We start from the raw sequence: 12,627 nt of genomic DNA, 5'->3' as shown, positions 1-12,627 counted from the left end.
GATGTCTTCAAAATTGTACATAAAATGACAGAAAAGCAGTCAGCTATTGGTATAATAGCATCGCATGGAAATCCAATCACAGCTTTTTTACTTTGCAGGGCAATTCCACTGCAATTTTCTAGAACTACAGTCTACTTCAGAACTGCAGTGGGACTCTGCTACCCAAACACACAGGGCAGCCATGCAAATCCAAGGGGTCTCCACCTGCCTCTGTGGTTACTGATAAGCAGAAGTAACACTCTAAGACACAGGGGGTTTGAAAATACCAATTCTGTTACGACTAGAATTGCTTTCTTCAACATTTCCCTTGAAACTGCTGTGCAGTAAAATGGACTGAAGGGAGCAAAAGACTCTTCAGCTGGTATTCTCCCCTTCTGCATTTTGTTTGCTGCTGAAGGCTAGTACCTAGAAAGAGAAATTACACTGAGAACCATCTGTGTCAGTGACTGCTACTTAAGCAAATGAGGGTGTCCTTTTGTTGCACTCTAATATAGGAAACGCACTTCATCACCTTTACAGGACACAATGGGAAGGCTGCTCTCTTTTGGAGTGTGGGTTTTTTAGCTCTTTTTTTTTTTCTGGTTGAGCTATGAACCTTAATACAATTTGGAGTTGAAACATTACAAACTGAGAAACTACAAGCTTGTTTCTGTAACACAGCCTTGCTCTGGTGACAGATGACACTGCTCCTTTTCACAAACCAAGCGCCACATGTCGCATTCTATGAAGATAAACAGGAGTACCACATGTCATAGGGAACCATATGCCACAGGGAAGAGCTGACCCAGATTCGTGCTGTTCAAGCAGTTATAGTAACTATACCTATAGAGTTGCTTCCTCTTGCCACTTTTGCTGGTCATGCTGGGGTCCACCCTGTCCTGGTCAAGGCAGAGCCAAGCGTTGAAAGAAAACGCAGAGCCTGGCCACTTATGAATTGATGGAACAGCAATTCCGGCCATGCTCTGGTTCAGGTTGAAGTACTGCAAGGCACTGGCCATGCCCTGCTTCCGTGCTATCGCCAGAATGGCTCGCATGGTTGGAACAACGTACGGGTGAGCTTGTTTTGGTTCCTCAGGCCTCAGGAGCCGTATGAGTTGAAGCAGTTCTTCTGAGCCCATTGACTGGCTCCCCAAAGAGCCCAGAAGGGCAATCAAGTTCTCTGCGCAAGTACAATGGAGCGCTGAGTGGGAATTTAGCGTCTCAATGATCCGGATGACCATGTTCGCATTGACACACGTGGCGCGACTCTGTCTGTTAATACAGCAGATTAGCCTCAACCAATTTGAGATGAAAATCACACTTCAAAAATTAGAAAGTGTTCTAAGGAAGTTTTCCTAAAAGCTAATTCTACCCCACACGTTCTTGGGGCAAGTAACCATGCAATTCCTTTACACAGGTTCCAACTGCCATTAACGCTCTGACCTTCTACTTCTGATAGAAAGATGGGTCAATGTCCAGCCTTTGGACACAAATAAAGGGATAAGGGATGTTAATCAGCTATTCCAATCTGGCAGGAACGTATGACCATAATCTGCACACCTTCATTAGCAAGGTTCATCAAGATACGGTGATAAAAACACTAACTGGGAACAAGATCAAGAAGCCTCCTGCAAGCAGACCTCTCATAGATACTGTTACCTTAGCAGCTGGAGACTTGTGCATGACTGCAGTGAGGGCTTGAATGGTCGACACTGCCAAGCGGTCCAGGTGGCCCTGAAACACCTGAAAGCAGCAGGTACAGAAGTTATATACAAATGCACAAAGAGAGTTCAGCTCCAAAATCTATACGGTGCCCTCCTGCCAGGAGGGAAACCAAGAGCTCGCTAACATGCTTCCAAAATCATCTTCCCAGCAGTCAAGATTTCATAAGCCCAAGGTCTACACAGAAGTACATAACAATAGACAACTAGGCACACACTTCGAGAGAAGAGAGGCATTTACAACACACATCACTCTTCAAATATTCTTACGGACAAACAAGTTTTCCTCATGCGGCTAATGGACAACCTCAAGAGGGAGGGAGGAAAACAAACTAGGAAACCCCTTGCAGCATGTGTGTGTGTGTGCTGCTGGACAACCAGGCACCGCCAGCTCAAATAAAGCATCGTCTTTTCCTTCCAAGTCCCTACACACCAGTGCAGCGCACACACACAAATTAGAAGAGAGAAGGCACACCAGCACAGCAAGGGGGCTGCCTCACCCCTGCCCTCATCGCATTGACTACGATCTCTTTTTCCAATTTAACTTATCTTTTGAGGGTTTTTTCTATCATTCTTGTTCATATTGATATTTTCATGGTGGTTTTAAGGACAAAAATGTCAGAGCACTGTTTCACATCCATCAGTAAACCTAATTAGCCAAACTGGGCAAACAAAATCTGTTTCATCATCTCTGAAATATATGCGTACTAGACATATTTTGAAAACGAAGTATCAAGAATTGAAGATCGTGTTAGATGTGAAGAAACATTTACATGTGGCTAGAGTGTCACCCTGCGTTTCTAAAAAAGCCAAAGCTATTCGTTAGAATCACAGTTTGTAGATTACTATACCTTGTATTTAGCATTTCTTTACATTTTTAATTAGAACAAATCATTCTACTATAAAATTAATACAACAACAATTTGCACTTGAAACTTTCCACAATATTTGGGGAAAATTAAAGCAACAGGCTATTCCTACCTCCCTGATTCAGCCTGTCCATTGTTTTGTGAACATCTGTTCTTGATGACAAGCAAAGATTCAGGACATCAAATACAACCATTGAGATTCACAAACAAGGCCCCAGAATCCAAACCACCACAGTGCTGAGACAAAGAAGCAAAAAAAGAGGAAAGGGAGGGGGAAAAAAATCACCACCAGGTTGATAGAATTCATTTGGATTCCATTTATGTACTTCACCTTTTCCTTAATAAAAGCATAACTGAGGCTCAAGCTATTGCAAATATCTGCAATTTGAAGCAGATGAACAAAACTGAGGTTGATTTCAATCTGTTATTCAGAAGAATTATTTTCCAGAGACAGGAAATACTGATGCATGCAGCAACACAAGTTCATCTTGCTGCAGAAGGCTTAAAGAAGATGGTTAAGGTGAAGCACAAGAATCAGTTCTCCTGTGATTGTATCTTGAGTTCAACTGGAGCAAAAGACAGGTTAGGTAGGTACCTGGTCCTCATTCATTTCTGTCAGTAATTTGTTGGCAAGGTCTTTCTCACTCTTGTCTGCCACTTTATTGTTAGCATTTAAAAACAGCTGTTAGAAACAGAGACAAAAATAATGCATATAATTGCATTAAACAGTTACCCGCAGCCAAACCTGTGGAGGCTGCCTTGGACTTGTATTTCACATACACACCGAAAAGAAGAATTCTCACACCGGTGAGACATAATCCTCCATTAATCTGTATTTTTGCTGAATAGTTAAAAAAAAGGAACAATACTTCTTTTTCCTCATACATTTTGTTCCATTATGTGCTAGACAGTCTCTCTGACGAGGACCAACCTGAGAAATCAACTTCCATAAATCACAAGAAACAGAAGAACAACACTCAAGATACTACTTGGACTTACATAGGTGTGAAAGCACATAGTTAGACATACAAGTCATTTTGAAAGGTACTTCACGGTCAAGGGCACCTAATATGGCAGAATAACAATAACATGCCTCAGAGGATTATAACATTAACAATCAGAAATAAGAACAAAGGGAAGCAGACACAGACACATGAAAAAAAATTCACATGGGTTACTTCAATTCTGATAACACATGTAAAATGGATGCATAAACTTGTATTACAATGCCCAGATGGTTTTAATTCTTCTATTTTAAAGCTCCTCAGAAAAGAATATTTTTTTTAACCAGGCATATTGCTAGAGGTCATTGTGCTTTGATCAAAGTTTGACCTTTAAGAGAGTTTAGGCGATGAGAAAAGACTCAGGCCAAACAAAGCAGCTTATTAAATGACCCTTAGTATATCATAAGCACCTCCTGGTACCTCCAAAGTACCGTCCCTCTTTTGGATGTTGCAGGAAAAAGCAACATTCAGATCGTCAAAACTTAATCGAGCAGTTTCAAAAGGCTGTTGTGCAGATCTCTAACCCTAGAGCATAATTAAGGGAATACAGTTTGCTCATAAGCCTTAAAAACAGCAAATATGAAAGAAAAAAAAAAGATGCAAAGAACTAGGAAGTATGACTACAAGTATGGCCCCAAATACCCCAAGTTCTCTGGGATTTCTATAGCAGATATAGCGGTATGGATTTTCGTCACCCCCTCCTTTCCATGGAAGTTTCTTGCATGTTACATTTGCTGCAGATCCATCAGCTTCCTGAGTTCCAGATCCATATCTGGACTCTTCTTGCTGGCTGTGGAGCTGCAGAACTGCACTTTACACTGCTTGCTGGTGAATCCAGTAGCAAAAGTTTCATAGGTAAAGAAAAAGATCTAGAAAGAGGGTCTCTACCCCCAGCTAATAAGGAGAAATCCTAATTGCACAGCTAAATTCATCTTCCCTATTTGGCTTTGAAAAAGAATGCAGATACAAGTATATTGGAAAAGACACACGACTTCCCAGCCTTCACCCTCTGCACACTTCTCATCTTTGGGGATATTTTGACTGTAAAAGGTTAAAAACAACCCACTATGTAGCAAACTGGCAGCACTGATGTCCAATCACAGTAATATGTGAAACTATCACCGGAAAAACCCTTAGAAGAGTGTACTTAGGCAGAATAAAAATAAAGGAGCAAGCTGCAAAAATAGCGTAGCTGTTCCTGCTTTCTTAAATTCCACCACTTGTTCATATGAGAGCAGGAACACAGAGTCTCCATAAATAGGTAAACATCGCACTGCTTGATAATTTAGGAAGAAACTAAAAAATACACTTCTTACGGAGTACAAGGTCAGTACAAAAATAGGCACAGACTTCTAAACAGAGGAGAATGGAAAGGTCAAGCAATGTATTTTCACGAGAAGATTAAAAACCACACTTCAAAACACTTCAAGTCAGTTGGCATTCTGCCACTGATTATAACTACAGCTAAGACATAATCCAAGCACATTTATTTCTAATATATCACTGCACTATGTTAGAATCCAAAATCTAAATGGATTTGAATCAAATTGCATACTGTAGCTACCATTAAATTATCTAGCATTAGAAGAGCTCAAAAGAGCTATGTGACCAGCATATCACAAAAAGAGAAATAAAATATTCCACAGAGTTACATCACAGCTACGTCCTTTTGCACAGGGAAAAATGACATCTATGAAGCAGTTACTGGAAGACACTATAGCTTGCATATTCTAATATGACCATCTGAGACTGAGATGAAAACACAACATCTATGTAAACACTAATCCTACGGAGAAGAACAATTGAAGAACATTTGTAACAGCTTGAGCTCATGTTTTATGTCAGCTACACAAGACCCAAATATTTTGAAACGCTTAAAGGCACATCGGCAAGGTCTTTTTTTAAAATAGAACAATATCCCTCTGAAATTAGAATTCACACCTCCACCTGGCAGCACCTGGGACTCCCTAGCAATCCAGTGACAGAACGTTAAAACCAAAACCAACCAAACAAAACCACACACACAAAATAACCCTCATAACAACAACAATAACGACAAAAAGATTTTAAAGTAACTTGGATCTTTCAGAACTTTGATGGCATTAGTGGCACTAATTGATCCAAAGTTTTACTTCTAGTATGTAGACACTATAAAATTGCATCTAATTCAGACAGAAGACACAAAGGTAATGAATATATCTGCAATACCAGAGGATAGATTTTGTTAAAAATTTGCTGATAAGGGAAAATTTACCTTGCAGTTCTGCAACAGTCGAATGAGATGCTCAAAGCAGTTACTGTTAAGGAAAATCGCCTGCAGAACAGGCCTATCTGTGCAGTCTAACATGGCTGTGATGGTATCTATAAAATTAAAACAGAACTGGCATCAAAGACAAAACACTTCCCAAATCCATCAAGCATTTTTTCTGCACGTTACATAATAAATATGAAGAAAAAAAAATGTATAACGAACTGTGCTGTGAATTCTTTGATAAAGAATTATGTGTATTTGAAGCACAGAGTGCTAGGCCTAAAGCTAAATGTTTTGATGCTGTAAAAATTATCACGTTACCTACTATACCTAGAGAAAAATTGAGCTGCCAAATATCTTGGATTGCTTTGGGGCTCTGTTTAGAGTTACCGCCATTTGTGAGTACATAAGCAGCAGGCCTTTTATTTAAAACACAAATGCTCGCTTTCTCATCAAGCCATTACTGTGCATTCTACAGCAGCCTTATATTGTAAGCATTCTTCATTGCCTTGGTACTATTCCTCAGTTTTCTTGGAAGTTTGTGAAAAGAAATACCTTTATTTCTATTACCCATTGGGAACAAAGTGGAAAAAATCCAAATCCTTATCCAATGACTTAAACCCAAGTGTTTCAGACCATCACCTTTGGCCAATGTTTACAACAATGCCATTTAAAGGCGAACAATCACAAAACAGCCACCACATGGGCCTTTCAGTACAGACCCATCTTATTCTGCCATTACTAAGGTGCTGATCAGTAATAGCTATTGCCTGGCAAAAGTTGTTGGTTTTTTGGGTTGTTTTGCTGTTTTTAAAATTGAGATGGGCAGTCTGTGAACCTTGATGCCCTGGTTAAATGGTAGCAATTCAATATGGTTTCTTGTGTTGTTTTTTGTAGTGAATGATTAAATAAGAATAGATCTGAAGTAATGTCAATGACGACATATGCAAAATATTTCAATTGCTTCTCCAAGTCAATGTTTTTAGTGGAACATTCAGTCATACTACTATCACGGTTCAATCATTGCTTGTTTCAGAGTTATCAAGAGATGTTTAAAGGAACTGCACAATTGAGTACTTACTCAGCATTTGGATCTGCAGTGCTATGAACCTGCTTTCCCACTGCCTGCATCGCCTGGGATTAGGTAAAGCTGAATGGTCTGAATTAAGCAACTGGAAATAGTTCTCCAATATTGTGCTTGTCTCCACTTGCCGCTGGTCAGAACTGCTGGTCAGGAGGATATGGACAACTTCTGTCAGGCACTGCAGAGTCAGCTCTGCCTTCCTGCTCACCTCCTCGGGGCTCCTGTCATCCCAGCTGTCACAGTCGGCCAGAACACGCATCAACACCTCCATGGTGGCAGGAGATACTGCTTGAAGAGCGTTCCTCTGAAACCCACAGGTAAAAACAATAAAGGAAGAAATACAATCAAACCAGCAGTTTCAATCTGAGTTATCCAAATCATGGAACATCTGGGATATTGTGTCCAGTTGTGGCCCCTCAGTTCCAGCAGGACAGGGAACTGCTGGAGAGAGTCCAGCGCAGCCACCAAGATGCTGCAGGGAGTGGAGCATCTCCCGTGTGAGGAAAGGCTGAGGGAGCTGGGGCTCTGGAGCTGGACAAGAGGAGACTGAGGGGGGACTCATTCATGGGGATCAATATGGAAAGGGGGAGTGTCAGGGGGATGGAGCCAGGCTCTTCTGGTGACAACCAGTGACAGGACAAGGGGCAATGGGTGCAAACTGGAACACAAGAGGTTCCACTTAAAGATGAGAAGAAACTTGTTCCCGGTGAGGGTGGCAGAGCCTGAAACAGGCTGCCCAGGGGGGTTGTGGAGTCTCCTTCTGTGCAGACATTCCAACCCGCCTGGACACCTTTCTGTGTAACCTCATCTGGGTGTTCCTGCTCCATGGGGGGATTGCACTGGATGAGCTTTCCAGGGCCCTTCAACCCCTGACATTCTGTGAACATGCATTATGTCTCTTAATGCCCTGTAATTGTTAACTAAATAGGAAACATTCTACTTGGATTATATTGATGGCTACAGATGAAATGCACCCCATCTTGTTCACTTAACTATGCTTCCTTTTTCAATGAGAATGCTTATAGGGAAAAGGAAGTACAATTTAAATGCATGTTATAAAATTCTAATAAGGTAGCCTTGATAAACTGCTAATTCTAGGTAAATCTTCGCTTGAATTTTCATTTTACATCAAGAGATTAATAATACTTCAAAATTTTTGAAAAGAACATAATAATTGGTAAACATTTCTCTGTGTCCCGAGTGCATTTCCCTCACTTCTCTTCCTGGCCTGCACAGGGTCAGGGCCAACTCAAATCTGGGGCAGGAGCCCAGCCTCACAGAACCTTTAAGAAGCCTCAGCAGGGACTCCCGGCCTTCTCTAGGGAGCTGGATTCAAACTGCGGCTCTCAGCCTTTTACCTGCCCGCGCTGCACTGCAGCCAGAGAAACATGCTCTTTGCTTCCCGTTTTTCCAAAGATTTTCAACAGCTTCCAAGCTCTAAAGGCCCTGTGGCTCTTTCTGGAACAGCTTACTTCCAGCATGTGCTGATTCCAAATGTGCACCTTTGCAGGTGGAGACTCCTAATCTAGTTACCCACGTTTTTCTTCATGATACAAAAATATTACAGTAAGTTCATATGAATGTGTAGTTACTGTAGACAGCAAATGGCTACGGTTATTTGAAAGCAGGACCTAGCTTTTAGCATTTAGATACTACTGCACAGAATGTCCCCAAACTTCGTAAGACAAATTCATAGTCAATAACAAATTCTTCTCATTTATGGGTAATAGGGTATTTATAAACCTTAAACAATGAACAGGCATCTGGAGGCTTCAGCAGCTGAAAAGATTTCAGAACATCCTTACCTGACCACCAGCCACAATAGCTCCAAAGAGCTGAGCTGGGCTGGGCTCCTGGCACAGAGGGAGCTCATGGAAGCGGCAGCGCTGCAGAGAGACAGCTCTGCCCAGGAGCAGCTCCTCTGCACATGCAGCAGGGAGGGGAGAGGAGCCAGGCAGAGAGAGGTTAAAGGCAATGTAGGGTGGTAGGTTGCTGAGGGCTCACTGAGAGAAATTTCTTCACGATTCTAACATAGTAAGTCTCTGGCTGCAGGAAAATGCAGATGTGGTTACTGGAGGGATCTCCTAAAGCTGGTGCATCCCCCAGTTTACAGGATCTGTCAGGTTCTCTCACAGTATTTCTGTTGAAGAGAAGAACGTGCTCCAGAGCAGGGCTTCCCTGCTGCCCTCTCACAGGGACAGGCATGATGGCATCTTCTGCTGAGGGTGATTGCAAGGTGAGCACCCAGGGGTGCCCAGGGCTGTGCTGCAGAGCAGGGTCCCTGCACCCCAGGGCTGTGCCGGGACAGGGACTCTGCCGCCTTCCAGGGTCAGCACTCAGCCTGCCCAGGGAGATCCCCACAGTGCTGTGGGGAGAAGCTCACACTTCCAGCTCAGGTGCAGAATATTTGCAACAGGAGGTTTCAAGGAGAAGATTAAGACAAGGAGTACTATAAAGATTAGGAACTTCCCTGAGTCTGTGTTTTCAGACTCTCCTACTCCTGGGGAATGGGTGGAGAGAAATAGAAAGGGAGCTCTTAATTTTAAACAAATGTTTAAGACTCATCAACTGCAACTGAGTGGTCAGTAGGTCTTTCAAGTGAACCCTGACATGCCTTCAGCCTCTCCTCTGCCTATGCAGAACCAGCATCAACTTTGCTGCACCCGTTATGCTTAAGCTGACCCATCCAGTTTTCAGGCCTGCAAACAGGAAGATGCTGCCAGGCAGTGCCCTGCAAACAGGCAGATTTCTGTAGGGCCAGGGTGAGTGCCAAGAGGTTGGGATGGGGTCAGCGAGCACTGAGAGGGAAAAGACATGGTACAGGGAAACACCCCCCAGGAGGAAAATCTCCAGGAATCAGGGATGTGATCTGGGAAGGAGAAGAAACCAAGACCAGAAATGTTGTTGCATGGAAAACACAGAAAACTCCATATGGGCAACAAAGATGATTAAGGGAGTGGAGCATTTCCCTTATGAAGAAAGGCTGAGGGAGCTGTGTCTCTTTAGTTTGGAGAAGAGGAGACTGAGAGGTGACCTTATTAATGCTTATAAATGTATAAAGGGTGAGTGCCACGAGGATGGAGCCAGGCTCTTCTCGGTGGCAAACAATGATAGGACAAGGGGTAATGGGATCAAGCTGCAACACAAGAGGTTCCACTTAAATTTGAGAAAAAACTTCTTCTCAGTGAGGGTGACAGAGCACTGGAACAGGCTGCCCAGGAGGGTTGTGGAGTCTCCTTCCCTGCAGACATTCAAAACCCGCCTGGACATGTTCCTGTGCGACCTCACCTGGGCGTTCCTGCTCCAGCAGGGGGATTGGACTGGATGATCTTTTGAGGTCCCTTCCAATCCCAAACATACTGTGATACTGTGATATGCTCCCCTGCAGTGCAGATCCTGCCTCTGAGCAGCCCCCTCGCCCCCTCTCCCCCCCAGCAAAGCCTCTGCCCTCAGGGCCGGGGGCTCCAAGGCATGAACCAGCTCCTGTGCAGCCAGAGCTCCAGTTCCTCTGCAGAGCACAGGGGCTGAGAGCAGCTGCCCAGCAAGGTTGGTGTCTGGGAGGTGGCTGCACAGCTGGGGAAGGGTGATGCTGTCTGAATGCCGGGCTGCCTCTGCCCTGGCCTCTCGCACACCCACCCTCACTGCATTTTCCTTCTTGCTCCACTGCTCTGTGTTCTGTTGCTGTGATCCTGTTCTTGCTGTCAGGCTCTCTGGGGATGGCAGTTTCAGCTGCAGAGTCACAGCCTGATCTTGTGGGTCCTTTCCTGCAGGTGTGTCCATGGGAACATGTGTCCCAGCTTTCCTCTGATCTATGGGTCTGTGAGCAATGCAGTCTCTGGGGCTGGGAAATGGGCTGAGTTTCCCCTAATCAAATGTCATTATTAGAACACTTGGCTCTGTCCTTGAAGTTTCCTTCCAAGCCGTGAGCTTCCCTCCAGGATGCAAACCTGTCCTACAGCATCTTCGTGTCATCTGAAACCCCCATGGAGAAGCACCGAGATGCTACGACAGAGAAAATGCTGTTGGGTTTGTGAGATGAGCCATGTGTGTCGTGGGCTACACGTAGGATACTGAGATATTAGGAAAGGGTGAGGCTTGTTATGGTCTGAGGTGGATTCCTCTGCTCTCAGCAGTGCCTGGTGGCTTTTCAGGGTAACATGGGAGTGTGATCAGCCTCCATCTCAGAAAGGTGCCAGCCCAGGGCAGCTGGAGCAAGACAGGGGGACAGACCAGCTCCCCTCATTCTGCACTAGGTCACAGATCATGCTCCTGCCTCTCAGGACCTGCTCTGTTCTCCCTGAGTGCAGCAGAAATGCTGAGTGTTTCTGACATCCAATACTATACAGGTATTTTTTTTTTCTTTTTCTGTGCTACAGCAGAGTTTTTTCTTCTCACTGTCATGTCCTGCGACTGCTACGTTGCCATCTGCAAACCCCTGCACTACGGGACCCTCCTGGGCAGCAGAGCTTGTGTTCACATGGCAGCAGTTGCCTGGGCCAGTGGGTTTCTCAATGCTGTGCTGCACACGGCCAATACATTTTCACTGCCACTGTGCAAGGGCAATGCTGTGGACCAGTTCTTCTGTGAAATCCCCTCAGTCCTTAAGCTCTCCTGCTCACATTCTTGCTTCAGAGAAGTTTGACTTAGTGTGTTTAGTTTTTTTCCTAGAATTTGGATTTGTTGTGTTCATTGTGGTGTCCTATGTGCAGATCTTCAGGGCTGTGCTGAGGATCCCCTCTGAGCAGGGGTGGCACAAAGCCTTTTCCACCTGCCTCCCTCACCTGGCTGTGGTCTTTGTGTTCACCAGCACTGCTGTGTTTGCCTACCTGAAGCCCTTCTTCTTCTCCTCCCCATCCCTGGACCTGGTGGTGACAGTTCTGTACTCAGTAGTTCCTCCAGCAGTGAACCCCCTAATCTACAGCATGAGGAACCAGGAGCTCAAGGATGCCCTGTGGAAAGTGATGACTGGATCTTTTTTCTGAAGCTTTAAACTGTTCATCATCTTCTGCATAACAGTTGTAGTGTAAATCATTGCAGACCCAGCCTTTTTTTGTTGTAGTAGTTTTTGTTCTTTTAATTGTAATAATGTTATCATCCCATTTGTTACTCACTTTCCGCTTTTATTTTCTGACTGAATGGCTGCAGAAATGAGGAGAGGTGCTCTCTGTGTATTGAAATAAGTTCAAGATTTATTATTTTTTTTTTTTTTTAATGCTATGATGCTTCCTCTAAGGTTTTTTTTTAGTTTTTTTTTTTTTTACAGCCACAGTTCCTGTGTGCATGAGAGGAGGGGAAAAGAGTCCAGCATGTCAGCACTGCCAAGGAGCACCAATGCTTGGTCTTAAGGGCTATTCTCTTTCCACTCCCACACTCTCCTTCTAATCCCTTGTATTGGTGTAAGACCTGAGTGCTCTGGCAGCTTGGTCAATGTCCTGCTGCATGTCAGCCCTGTGACTGCAGGCAGGGACAGGCAATGGGCACTTGTGTGACAGAGCTGGCCTCCAGAACAGAATTTCCATAGAGACAGCTGATCTCCTCAGTGCAGTGCCTGAAGGTTTAGGTCTTCTGCCAAAGTTTTCCTCAAGAATATGCCAAATAAATTGACCCACAGATATAAATACCAGTGAAGATCTAATAGTGTGAGTATGCAGGGTTGGGACACACAGCAGTGTCCTCTCACTGCCAGGCCTCTTGCCAGAGACCTGAAGGACCAGCAGAG

The 12,627-nt window shown here is 44.1% G+C and overlaps 1 protein-coding gene across 1 annotated transcript in view; it reads right to left on the bottom strand.

Annotated features, from left to right (window-relative positions):
• Positions 1–9,113, bottom strand: part of LOC308041704 (neurobeachin-like protein 1) — a gene marked incomplete at its 5' end in the record, with an annotated part of 51,727 nt that extends 42,614 nt beyond the window's left edge. The window contains 8 exons of the mRNA XM_080346609.1: positions 823–1,299; positions 1,423–1,459; positions 1,620–1,722; positions 3,165–3,251; positions 5,828–5,934; positions 6,906–7,212; positions 8,714–8,794; positions 8,913–9,113. Coding sequence (XP_080202735.1) covers positions 823–1,299; positions 1,423–1,459; positions 1,620–1,722; positions 3,165–3,251; positions 5,828–5,934; positions 6,906–7,212; positions 8,714–8,794; positions 8,913–9,113 — 1,400 coding nt within the window. The remainder of the gene's footprint in view (positions 1–822; positions 1,300–1,422; positions 1,460–1,619; positions 1,723–3,164; positions 3,252–5,827; positions 5,935–6,905; positions 7,213–8,713; positions 8,795–8,912) is intronic.
• Between the last annotated feature and the right edge of the window lie 3,514 nt (positions 9,114–12,627).

Source organism: Nesoenas mayeri (genome assembly GCF_963082525.1).
Source record: "Nesoenas mayeri genome assembly, chromosome: 6".
Classification (NCBI taxonomy): domain Eukaryota; kingdom Metazoa; phylum Chordata; class Aves; order Columbiformes; family Columbidae; genus Nesoenas; species Nesoenas mayeri.
Note: the sequence above shows the minus strand (reverse complement) of the source record. Positions and strands in the feature narration are given on the sequence as shown.